Below are 12,909 nucleotides of genomic sequence, written 5' to 3'. Positions count from 1 at the left end.
GATCAGCGCGATGCGCCGGCCGCAGCGGCCATTGGAGGGTGAACCAACGGCAAAAAGGAAGACCTTTCTCTCTGTCTCTCACTATCCACTCTGCCTGTCAAAACAAACAAACAAACAAAATAAGTGTGATTGCAAACATACACAGAATGGATAAAGATCCAATGGTCATTCAAGATATAGAAAAAACACTGGAATAAAACCCAACATCCTTCATGATAAGATTAGGAACGAATTAGGAATAGAAAGAACATACTTCAATATATATACAAATATTCAAAAATATCAACAACAGCTGTTGTTGTTAACATCATATAGTTAACATCATACCAGATGGAGAAACGCTGAAGGCTTTCTCTCTAAGATCTGGAACAACACAAGGTTGCCCACTTCCACCACTTTTATTCAACACATTACTGGAGTCCTAGCCAGAACAATTAGTCAAGAGAAAGAAATAAAGGGTAACCAAACTGGAAAGGAGGAAGCCTTATTGTCATTGTTTACAGATGACATGATCTTCTATCTGGAAAACCCCAGCCTCCACCAAACACTACTCGAACCAATAAACAAATTCAGCAGAGCCGTAGGATACAAAGTCAATGTAAAAAGATCAGTATCATTTTTTTTTTCCCAAAAACAAATTATCTGAAAAAGATATCAAGAAACCAATCTCATTTCCAATAGCTATCAAAAAAAACTTAAGAATAAGTTTAGCCATAGAGGTGAAAGATCTCTACCATGAAAAATTGTGTTAAAACATTGATGAAAAAAACTAAAGAGGACACAAAATGGAAAGACATTCTATGTTCATGGTTTAGGAGAATCAATACAGGGGCCAAGCACTGTGGCATAGCAGGTTAAGCTGGTTTGATTCCCAGCTGTTCCACTTCCAATCCACCTCCCTGCTAATGCACCTGGGAAAGCAGCAGAAGATGGCTCAAGTCCTTGGGCCCTACCATACTCATAGGAGACCCAGAAGAAACTCTTGACTCCTGGTTTCGGTCTGACCCAGCTGGCTGTTGCCATCAACTGGGGAGTGAACCAGAGGATGGAAGATTCTCTTTCTCTCTCTCCCTCTCTCTCTCTCTTTCAAAATTAAAAACCTTTAAAAAAGAATAATACTATTAAAATGTCCCAAACACAACAATTTAGATATTCAAAGCAACCTCTATCAGAACATCAATGACAGAGACAGGCATTCGACCTAGCGTTAAGACACACTCATCCCTCATCAGTGTACACGGATTCCATTCCTGGCTCTAGCTCCCGAGTCCATCTTCCTGCTAATGCAGACCTGGGGAGACAGCAGTGAGGGCTCAAGTAACTGGGTTCCTGCCACCTACATGAGAGAGCCGGACTGAGTTTCCTGTTCCTGGCTTTAGCCCCAGCGACCACAGGCATCTGGGAGTGACCCAGCAGATGGGAGCACCTCTTTGTCCCTCTGCCTCCCAATGAAAAAAAAAAATGCAATAGTTAAAAATAATTTTTAAAGAGTATTTTCTTGTAGAATATCACACACTCATGCACACACACACACGTGTGTGTGCTCTGAAGTCCAAGCATCCTGCTTCAGGAAAAGCCACATCAATTATAAAGATTTGGGAAATTTACAGAGCAAACAACTTTTATTATCCACATCATAAGACTTAGATAGCCAAACCAAAGAAATGTCCTCCCACTTCCTCAAACCCACTTCCGGCACAACATCCTCGAGTTAGAGAAGCCAAGGAATGAACGCCTACTTTATGGCAGGGTGTGCAAGACCGAATGTGCAGAAAACTTCCAAAGCAAACCTCTGAGGTCTCAAGGCAGAAAAAGCTAAAGGCCAAATCAACCTTCATTTGGACACAAGTTCTAAACCAAGTAAAAAGAATGCTTCCAACACCAAAAATAACCATCACTGGCTTTTAATACTCTTAAACCTGGTCCTCAAAACAAGAAAAAGTTTGTCACATCCGACAATTCATAGGACGTCCCTGTTGTCCATATAACTAATTAAACTGAAATTCACAGACGCAGTACTATGCATATCTCAATGGTAACTGGATTAAACTAGCATACCTTAATAATGTACTGGCCCAGTTTGCAAAGAAATTTACTTTTATTGCTATGCACGGGTCAAATAAATCGGATCTCCCGTAACCTGCACTTGATCGACAGCCCAGCGTTCAATGTCTGATGAATGAAACACGCTCAGGATCAAGTTTCGTTCTCCCCAAGTCCCCCTTGCCAAAGGTAAAAGGCGGTGAGGTTATTCATTAAGGTGGTCAACGAGCACCACCTGGAGCCTCTCCTGCAGCCAAAGCCCTCAGGGTCCGCGCCCCTCCAGAGAGGCGGTGGGCAGCAGGGTCACGCCTGGGGCAAGACGCCCCGAGCAAAGCTCCCAGCCAACCGTCCCACGCCACAGGGAGCGATGTCAGGCACCGGCCACTGGATGCTCCCGCAACCCTCCCTGGGTGGGTGGCAGCTCGGTGGGGTCGCGGCAACGCGAGGCCTGACAGCCCCGGGAGGTGAAGGGCCCCTCCCACTGGATCCGGCCACCGTGTCCCGGGAGGAGTGGACAGAGCCCGGGCAGAGGCTGGCGAGGCCAGAGTCCCGCCAGGACGGCTGAGAAGCATCCCCGCGCCTTCGCCCAGCCCGGTTCCCGCTCCTCGCCTCACCTCATCCGGCACCGGCAGGTTCTCCGCCGCCGCCTTCAGCTCCAGCACCGAGTCGGTCTGCCTGTCGGTCAGCGGCGCCGTCGAGTCTGGTCTCCGATCCCAGAGAGCCAGCTTCTCGCGGGCGTCCCGGTCCGCCGCCGTCTCTGGCAGCAGCAGCAGCGCCGCCTCCGCCATCGCCTCCGCCCCCGCGGCCCTCAGCAGCAGCGGGACAGAGGGGACCCCGACAGAGAGGTCCCGGCCACTTCCGGGAGAACCCGGGTTTCCAGCGCAGCACCGGCTGCGGGGCGGGGCGAGCCGGAGTGACTTTGCCCCGGAAACGCTTCCCAGTATGTGGGCGGGGCCGAAACCAGGATAGACGTGGCTTTAAACGGGGTACAAGTATTTCCGGTTGGGTTGTAGCAGTGGCTAAGACAGGCAGGGCCTGACGGAAATAGGAATGCCCCTACCGGAAGTTTCTTCTTCAACATCAATAACTTTATTGTTCCGTGCTAGTGAGACACTGTCGCCAAGTCACCCTGCCGGCAGGGGCCCCCGTGAGCTCGGGATCTACCGTGTGTCTGCCCACAGCTGGGTAGTCTAGTCTGAGTGGAGAGCGTGGCGTGTGTGTGATTTCCATGTTGACATGATGACAGTTTCCGCCGCTTAGATCAAAACTACGAGGGTACTTTTCCAACATCCCATAATTCCTGTTAGGAAACTAATTTATGGAAAAACATTTAAAAATGCAAAGATGCATGTAAATCAAACACCATTAATAGTGTCGAATAATCGGAAACATCTAAATGTCCAGCATTACAGATTTGGTTCGGGAATTCGTGATACAGACATGTAATTGGAATATTACTCTGCCATTTAAGCCATTTTGTAAGTTTGCACAACGTTGTAGTGATAGTATTGGATCATAACCTATAGAGGAATACCCTGAGTGCATTCTGATATAAATAAATGATTTAAATAAGTAGAGGAGAAGAAACAACCTTGTACTTTACAGAAGAATTACAATCAATAAACATAAGAATGAGGAAAATAGAAGGTCATTAGAACACCACGGTAATAATTGTAGCATAAGGATGGATGCCAAAATAGGTGAAAGTTCAAGGAGAAACAGGAATGTGTATCTTCCCAAATAATTGTTGTAGAACCAGAGCAACAAGTGTGTTGGCCGAGACAGTGTGTTTGCTTTTTGTGTGGCCAGGCAGAGGAGGTAAGGGCTCTCCCCTCCAAATTACCTCCCTTCTAACTCAGGGAAGCAGCTCCTATAAACACACAAGCTGGAGAAATTGGGGGTGGAGAGAGAGGGGTTGAGTTTTAGGGAATGTCTTTGGTACTTCTTCTCTCTGAGCGGTGTATGTGCAAATTCTGGCATGATCACCCTAGGACGCACACCTTGATAACATATCGTTCACCCATAAGCTTGATGACATTTATTCTGTCCTGATCATTAATTGCTTCTTTTTTTTAAGACTTATTTTATTAGATTCATTTGAAAGGCAGAGGAGGAAAGAGAGACTGAGAGATTTTCCATCTGCTGGTTCGCTCCACAAATGGCCACAACAGCCAGGGCTGGACCAGTTTGAAGCCAGGAGCCAAGAACCTCTTCCAGGTCTCCCATGTGAGTGACAGGGACCCAAGCACTTGAGCCACCCTCTGCTGCTTTCCCAGGTGCATTAGCAGGGAGCTGGATCAGAAGTGGAGCAGCCCATATGGAATATTGGCACTAAAGAAGGCAGCTTAATCTGCTGTGCCAAAGCACTGGCCCCGAAGTGCTCCTTTAAAGAATAAGAATTTTTCTCGGGGCGGGGTGGAGGGGGGCAAAAAACTTAGAAACTGATCATAAGAGGGCTGAAGAATTTGAAATTTGACAGGGGAAGAAAATGGGGGGTGGGGGGTAGGGGAGTGGTCCTGAAGGAGAAACAACTCGCAGATGGTTAACGGGGCTGAGGGATTTGATTTTTTTTTAATTTGAGGGGCTCTGTTGCACAATTCCCCCAAGATATTTATTGATAATTAGGGAGGAGAGTAACTTTACAGCAGAGGAGCCTGGCAGACATCACCTTAACCAAGTGATTGAGGTTAACATCATCAGCAGGGCCCTCCTGCCATGCTGGGTGGAGGACTAGGCACAGGTTCTGCGGTGATGCTGCCAAAAATGCAAAACCTTGGGGCTGGCGCTGTGGCATGGCAGGTTTTTTTTTTTTTTTTAAGATTTATTTATTTATTTGAAAGGCAGCAGAGTTATAGAGAGGCAGAGGCAGAGACAGAGAGAGAGAGAGAGGTCTTCCATCCACTGGTTCATAACGGCTGGACCTGTGCCGATCTGAAGCCAGGAGCCAAGAGCTTCTTCTGGGTCTCCCACGTGGGTGCAGGGGCCCAAAGACTTGGGCCATTTTCTACTGCTTTCCCAGGCTATAGCAGAGAGCAGGATTGAAAGTGAAGCAGGGGGCCAGCACTGTGGTGCAGTAGATTAATCCTCCACCTGCATTGCTGGCTCCCATATGGGTGCCAGTTCTAGTCCCAGCTGCTCCACTTTTTTTTTTTTTTTTTTTTTTTTGGATAGGCAGAGTGGACAGTGACCCTAAGCCAGGAGCCAGGTGCTTCTCCTGGGCTCCCATGCGGGTGCAGGGCCCAAGCACTTGGGCCATCCTCCACTGCACTCCCGGGCCACAGCAGAGAGCTGGACTGGAAGAGGAGCAACCGGGATAGAATCCGGCGCCCCAACCGGGACTAGAACCCGGGGTGCCAGCGCTACAGGCGGAGGATTGGCCTATTGAGCAGCAGCGCCGGCCACTGCTCCACTTCTGATCCAGCTCTCTGCTTTGGCCTGGGAAAGCAGTGGAAGATGGCCCAAGTCCTTGGGTCCCTGCACCCATGTGGGAGACCCAGAGGAGGCTCCTGGCCTCCAGCGCAGCTTCCAGCTGTTGCAGCCATTTGGGAAGTGAACCAACGGAAGGAAGACCTTTCTCTCTGTCTCTCCCTCTCACTGTCTGTAACTCTAACTCTCAAATAAAATAAATAAAATCTTAAAAAAAAAAAAAAAAGAAGAAGAAGAAGAAGAAGAAAGAAAGTGAAGTGGCCAGGACTCGAACCAGCACTCATATGGGATGCTGGCAGCTTTACCCACTACATACACCACAGTGCTGGCCATGCTCGACTTTTGATCCAGCTTCTGGCTGATGTGCCTTGGAAAGCAGAAGATGGCACAAGTCTTTGGGCCCCTGCACCCGTGTGGGAGACTCAGAAGAAGCTCCTGGCTCCTGGCTCCTGGCTTCGGAATGACGCAGTTCTGGCTGTTGCGGCCTGGGGAGTGAACCAGCAGATGGAAGACCTCTCTCTGTCTCTCTTTCTCTCTCTCTCTGCCTCTCTCTATAACTCTGCCTTTCAAATAAATGAATAAATGCTTTTTAAAAAATGCAAAACCCATTCAAATCATAGGAAAAGCAAGTCACATGTAGAAAAAGCCTGCAAACAACTAGCCAATGTTCTCAAAGTGTTAAGGCCCTTACAACAAGGAGAGACTGAGTAACTGCTCCGTGTTGGAGGGACAAGAGAGACTTGACATCCCAGAGTGATGTAGGCTCCTAGGTTGGAGCCTGGGGAAAAAAAGGACATCTGTGGGGAAACAGTAGAGTAAAACTTGGAAATCCAAATGACATCTGTGGTTTTGATAATAATACTGGACCAATGTTAACTTTCTGGTTTTCATTATTGTGCATGGTGAGGTTCAGACATACCTGAACTCCCTATACTGCCTTTGTGACTTTTCAGAAACTTAAAATTATCTAAAAATAATTTAAACGTTTATGTTGTAGGAAATTTTATCCACTTGGAGAAAATGGTTGTGATATAACTAGGGAAAATGAAACAGTCTGTGACCCTACTAACCAAAGGAAACATTTCAAAAACATTGATGCATGGTTGCAATTACTGATCATTGTTTTATTCTTTCTCTTTTATTTTGCAATGAGCTTTGCATTTTGTGGGGAAATTAGTTACATGATGGTGCCCAAAGGAAGTAAGGTGGGCGGAATCCAAAGTTGTTTACCACTAAAACTAATTGGCTGCGCAACATCAGGGGAGGTAACAAAACTAGTAACAAGTGTATAGACATATGGCTAGTCCTATAGAAATCCCCCCATAAGGTGATTTTTTAAGTGATTGGTTGGTCATTAGCCCTGCCCCAATGACTCTGCAGTTTTGTGCTATAAAAGGTTCTGTTTCGCACGAAGTAAACAAGTTCTTGCTAGACTTGGCTCCCTGCTGCGTCTGATTGTCTCCGGATCGGGAGGCTGGGGAACAGGCGAGCGGCGCACTCACCTTTCCTCGGACCCAGTCCATCCTTGTATGGGTGAACTAAGACCCAGCACATTTAATAATAAGTTGGGTTTAAAATGACTCAATCTGGCTTCAGAGCACTGCTCCTCCACATCAATCCACCATCATGTCCTAAAGAAAGTCATCTTGTAGATACGAGGATACCTCAAAATGTGGAAAAATGGAAATAAAAATAACATGCGGAGAAGCCACGGGGCGCTGAGGAGACCCCATCTTCGGAACCAATGGAGGAAGAAGAGGAAGACGGTGACTTGGAGCTGTTTGGTGGCTATGACAGTTTCCGGAGTTACAACAGCAGTGTGGGCAGTGAGAGCAGCTCCTACCTGGAGGAGTCGAGTGAGCCAGAGAATGAAGATCGAGAAGCCGGGGAGCTGCCCACCTCCCCTCTGCACCTGCTGAGCCCTGGGACTCCTCGCTCCGTGGATGGCAGTGGTTCTGAGCCAGCTGTCTGTGAGATGTGTGGTATCGTGGGCACAAGGGAAGCCTTCTTCTCCAAGACCAAGAGGTTCTGCAGCGTCTCCTGCTCCAGGAGCTATTCCTCCAACTCCAAGAAAGCCAGCATCTTGGCTAGATTACAGGGGAAACCACCGACCAAGAAAGCCAAAGTGCTGCACAAGGTGGCCTGGTCTGCTAAAATAGGAGCCTTCCTGCACTCCCAGGGCACTGGACAGCTGGCCGATGGGACGCCCACAGGGCAAGACGCTCTGGTCTTGGGCTTCGACTGGGGCAAGTTCCTGAAGGATCACAGTTACAAAGCTGCTCCTGTCAGCTGCTTCAAACACGTCCCGCTCTACGACCAGTGGGAGGACGTGATGAAGGGGATGAAGGCGGAGGTGCTCAACAGTGACGCCGTGCTCCCCAGCCGGGTGTACTGGATCGCCTCCGTCACCCAGGCAACAGGGTATCGGGTGCTTCTTCGTTATGAAGGCTTTGAAAATGACTTCTGGTGCAACCTGGGAACAGTGGACGTCCACCCCATTGGCTGGTGTGCTATCAACAGCAAGATCCTGGTGCCCCCCCGGACCATTCACGCCAAGTTCACTGACTGGAAGGGCTACCTCATGAAGCAGCTGGTGGGCTCCCGGACGCTTCCCGTGGATTTCCACATCAAGATGGTGGAGAGCATGAAGTACCCCTTTCGTCAGGGCATGCGGCTGGAGGTGGTGGACAAGTCCCAGGTGTCACGGACCCGCATGGCTGTGGTGGACACAGTCATTGGGGGTCGCCTACGACTCCTCTATGAGGATGGTGACAGTGACGATGACTTCTGGTGCCACATGTGGAGCCCCTTGATCCACCCAGTGGGTTGGTCACGGCGCGTTGGCCACGGCATCAAGATGTCAGAGCGGCGCAGTGACATGGCCCATCATCCCACCTTCCGGAAAATCTACTGTGACGCCGTCCCTTACCTGTTCAAGAAGGTCCGAGCTGTCTACACAGAAGGAGGTTGGTTTGAGGAGGGGATGAAGCTGGAGGCCATTGACCCGCTGAATCTGGGCAACATCTGTGTGGCCACCATCTGCAAGGTGCTCCTGGACGGCTACCTGATGATCTGTGTGGATGGCGGGCCCTCCACAGATGGCTCGGACTGGTTCTGTTACCACGCCTCCTCCCATGCCATCTTCCCAGCCACCTTTTGCCAAAAAAATGACATCGAGCTCACACCCCCAAAAGGATATGAGACACAGACTTTCAGCTGGGACACCTACTTGGAGAAAACCAAGTCCAAAGCAGCTCCGTCGAGACTCTTTAACATGGACTGCCCCAACCATGGCTTCAAGGTGGGCATGAAGCTGAAGGCCGTGGACCTGATGGAGCCCCGGCTTATCTGTGTGGCCACGGTGACGCGGGTGGTACATCGGCTGCTCAGCATCAACTTTGACGGCTGGGACAACGAGTACGACCAGTGGGTGGACTGTGAATCCCCGGACATCTACCCCGTGGGCTGGTGTGAGCTCACTGGCTACCAGCTCCAGCCTCCTGTGGCCGCAGAACCAGCCACACCTCTGAAGGCCAAAGAGGCCACGAAGAAGAAAAAGAAGCAGTTTGGGAAGAAAAGGAAAAGGATCCCGCCGACCAAGACCCGGCCCCTCAGGCAGGGGTCCAAGAAGCCGCTGCTGGACGATGACCTGCAGACGGTGGGGGAGATCTCGTCGGAGCCCGTTCCCGACGAGATCATTGCTGTGTGTGTGAAGGACGAGCACCTACACACGGCCTCACCTGGCAAGGCTTCGGGTCCAGATCTGCCTGTCCCCACAGAGATCAAGCAGGAGACCCCGGGCTGAGCCGGCCTGGGCTGGGCAGAGGGAGCGGCTCCTCTGCTCCCCCAGCCTGCCACACCTCCTGAGTGGAAACTGAGCCTTTTTGTATAGATGCTGCCTGCTGTGAGGCCCGGGTCTCTGACACCTCACGCCTCCGTCCTGGTAGGAAAGAGCTACATGACTGGGGCAGGGTGTGAGCAGCCCTGCCCCAGGCAGAGCGGGGAAGCTGGAATAGTAGCTCCACAGGAAGGCAGAACTGAACTGTGTGTAAATAAAGGTCACCTGACTGACACACACACAAAAAAAAAATAATAACATGCATCTTTCCAAGAATTTTTAAGTATCGTTGTACATGAAGCATATGGTTCTATTTGTCCAGATTTGTAAAACATACTCTCTGTACTTCATATTGGACTGAACTCCAGTTCCACAAATCCCACAAATGGAATGAATCCTGTTGAATTTTCTGCTGACAGTTCTTTACAAAATATCCCCCTGCAAGGGTCAAATATGAGCATCTCCTCTCCCAGATGGGCTTCTACTGCAGATTTTCCTAAATCCGTGATCGCCCTACTTTCTTTTAACATGATTTTTAATTCCTTAAAATACTTTTACCAACTAGTTATTAATGAGATTAAGGAATTCAATGCAGACCATGAAACCCGTGAAAAAAATTTGGGCCCGGACCAGCATTGTGGCACAATGTGTAAAACCGCCTCCTGCAGTGCCGGCATCCCATACTGGTTTCAGTTTGAGTCCTGGGTGCTCCACTTCCAATCCAGCTTCCTTCTGGTGGCTTGGGAAAAGCAGCAGAAGATGGCCCAAGTAACTGGGCTCCTGCTACCATGTGGGAGACCTGAATGAAGCTCCTGGCTCCTGGCTTCAGCCTGGCCCAGCCCTGGTCACTGTAGCCATTTGTGGAGTGAACCAACAGATAGAAGATTCTCTCTCTGCCTCTCCTTCTCTATTTCAGTAACTCTGCCATTCAAATAAATAAATAAGTACACCTTTTAAAAATTTTTTAAAAAGATTTGGGCCAAGGATGGAAGTTGAATTAGCTACTGAGAGGTGATATGAGGGGAGAAGGAGGTGGACAGGCAACACCAGGATGCCCGGGCTATCGTTGAACTGAGGGACGGAGCACCCCATGGGAGGACAGCAGGGCTGGAGCACTGGGGAGTCCCCAGCTGCCTCAGGGGTTCAGTGGGGTGGGATCCAATAGAACAGAATAACAACAGTTTTTATGGGACATGTTAATTTGTTAGAGCACCAGGATGGACATATATATGTTGAAAAAAAAGGTAATATTGCTCAAAATGTAATGTGAAGTGGCATATAAAATACCACATCCTTCCTTAGATTCTAGCACTCTTTTCTGTCTGGGGAAATATGGTCCAGTCACATCCCACCCTAAGGACAAACTTCCAATAAGGAGTCCCTTTGCCTCTCCGTGGTACAAGTCAGATTCCTTCCTGCTTCTCGGCGGTGGCTAGCTGATTCTCTGAAGTACTACATGGCTGATGAATAAAACTGGTGTCTAAGTTGTCTACCACAATTCTTACTTTGTTTCTATTTGATTAAAGTCTGTGTAATTCTCCCCATGGAATCATTCAAATTGATATTATTTAATAAACACTCATATTGCATATATCTACACACGTAAGGTACACATACATGTTCATGATGTGTATGTCAGAGAGAGAAGGAGAAGATGGGATTACATAGACTATTTGGGGGAGAAGGACAAAGATGAAGCCAGAGGAATTTCTTCCCTAAGTGATGAAAGTCCCCATATCATAGGTGACGTTTTGTTTGTTTGATTTTATTGAGATTTTTCTTCTGATCTCTTTATCATGACCCTTGAGTAAGCAGTGTTTGGCTTATCACGTTCCATTTAGAGATAAGCAAACACAGTGAAATGAAGCAAGTTGTAAAAGATTTAGAGGAGGGTGAAGGCCACTTTGTGTGTGGGCAGAGGGCGGGAGGTGTGTGTTATGCTCTTTCTAGAGGGAAAGTTGCCAACAAGCACAAAAACAGAGGCTGGAGAAATCTAAGAAAGAAGAAAGGGAGGGAAGACAGTTCTTGGATTCAGCAGTTCTGTGTCTGGGAATTTATCCTAAAGAAATTCTTACATGTACAAAAAAAAAAAAAAAAAAAGAACAGATACCAAATAATGTTCTATTTTTTATGATTTATTTCTTTCTTTGAAAGGCAGAGCAACAGAAACAGAATGAGTTAGGGAGAGAGAGCGAGCACTCCCATCCACTGAGTCACTCCCCAAATGCCCAAAACACTATGGCCAGGCCAAGCAGAAGCCTGAAGCCAGGAACTCCATCCCAGTCTCCCACATGGAAGCAGGGACTCAAGCACTTGGGCCATCTTCCACTGCCTTCCCAGGCACATTAGCTGGAAGCTGGATTGGAAGAAAAGTAGCAGGGCCTTGAACTGGCGCTCCAGTATGGGGTGTTGGCCTTGCAAGCAGGACTGCACCACAGTGTTGGCACTCCAGATAGTTTTTATAGGAGAGAATTGGACACAACCTAAATATTTATAGGTGGGGAGATAGTCTTTTTCCTTTACTTACTTTTGCATAAAAAACAACCCTCCAAAAAAGTATCCTAAAACAAAGTCCATTTTATTCTTGCCTTTCTTGATTTTGTGGGAGAGGAATTTTCACAGGGCACATCAGAAAAGAATTTTCCTCGCTCACAAAGTCTGGAGCCATTGCTGGAATGACTTAAGTGGCTACAGGCTGGACAGCTGGGCCCCAGCTGCTCCTCTCCCGCATGGTCTCACAGCCTCCCTGCCTGCGCTCTGCACCTGCTGTCTCCACCGTGAAGACCTCAGAGTCTGTGGACTTCTGACGCGACTCCCGGCTGCATTGCTCCCACAGGCTTCTTCTGACCTTCACAGAAGGCCACTTGTGCTGGTCTCTCTGCCAAACAAGTCACCAGGAGCAGCCCTCATTGAAGGGGAAGGCAAGGGAGTCTGCCTCTCAGTGGGAAAACAGCATTTTTAACCCACCACAGACTCGATCCTCTGCAACCTTTCAAAGGAACAAAGGATTTTGTGGATCCTGCTTCTGCATACTGCATGAATCACACAGGTGCGAGAGGAAACTTCCAGAAGCAATGGAAATGTTATCCAGATTGTGGTGATGGTCTCATAAGTGCATATATATGCCAGAACAGGTCAAATTGTACATTTGAAGTAAGTGCTGTTCATGGAAAATGCTTTTAAAAGATAAGGGGTTTTGGCCGGCACCGCGGCTCACTAGGCTAATCCTCCGCCTTGCGGCGCCGGCACACCGGGTTCTAGTCCCGGTCGGGGCACCGATCCTGTCCCGGTTGCCCCTCTTCCAGGCCAGCTCTCTGCTGTGGCCAGGGAGTGCAGTGGAGGATGTCCCAAGTGCTTGGGCCCTGCACCCCATGGGAGACCAGGATAAGCACCTGGCTCCTGCCATCGGATCAGCGCGGTGCGCTGGCAGCAGCACACCTACTGTGGCGGCCACTGGAGGGTGAACCAACGGCAAAGGAATACCTTTCTCTCTGTCTCTCTCTCTCTCACTGTCCACTCTGCCTGTCAAAAAAAAAAAAAAAAAAGATAAGGGGTTTTAGCACACAAAAAAATTTGAAATCCATGCATGGCTTTTTTTCATT

At 48.7% G+C, this 12,909-nt stretch overlaps 2 protein-coding genes across 3 annotated transcripts in view; one reads left to right on the top strand and one right to left on the bottom strand.

Annotated features, from left to right (window-relative positions):
• The window catches only part of COG3 (component of oligomeric golgi complex 3), a 70,203-nt gene extending 67,266 nt beyond the window's left edge, over nt 1–2,937 (bottom strand). For both annotated transcript variants that reach the window (XM_062194162.1, XM_062194163.1), the window contains exon 1: nt 2,658–2,937. In XM_062194162.1, coding sequence (XP_062050146.1) covers nt 2,658–2,831 — 174 coding nt within the window. In that variant the 5' untranslated portion in view covers nt 2,832–2,937. The remainder of the gene's footprint in view (nt 1–2,657) is intronic.
• A 450-nt stretch (nt 2,938–3,387) lies between these two features.
• On the top strand, nt 3,388–9,535 carry LOC133762088 (lethal(3)malignant brain tumor-like protein 2). Its single transcript, XM_062195167.1, has 2 exons — nt 3,388–3,393; nt 7,175–9,535. The coding sequence occupies exons 1-2, from the start codon at nt 3,388–3,390 to the stop codon at nt 9,272–9,274; spliced, it is 2,106 nt and encodes a 701-aa protein (XP_062051151.1). The 3' UTR covers nt 9,275–9,535.
• Nucleotides 9,536–12,909: the final 3,374 nt, after the last annotated feature.

This window comes from Lepus europaeus, chromosome 6 (assembly GCF_033115175.1).
Source record: "Lepus europaeus isolate LE1 chromosome 6, mLepTim1.pri, whole genome shotgun sequence".
Taxonomy (NCBI): Eukaryota; Metazoa; Chordata; class Mammalia; order Lagomorpha; family Leporidae; genus Lepus; species Lepus europaeus.
Note: the sequence above shows the minus strand (reverse complement) of the source record. Positions and strands in the feature narration are given on the sequence as shown.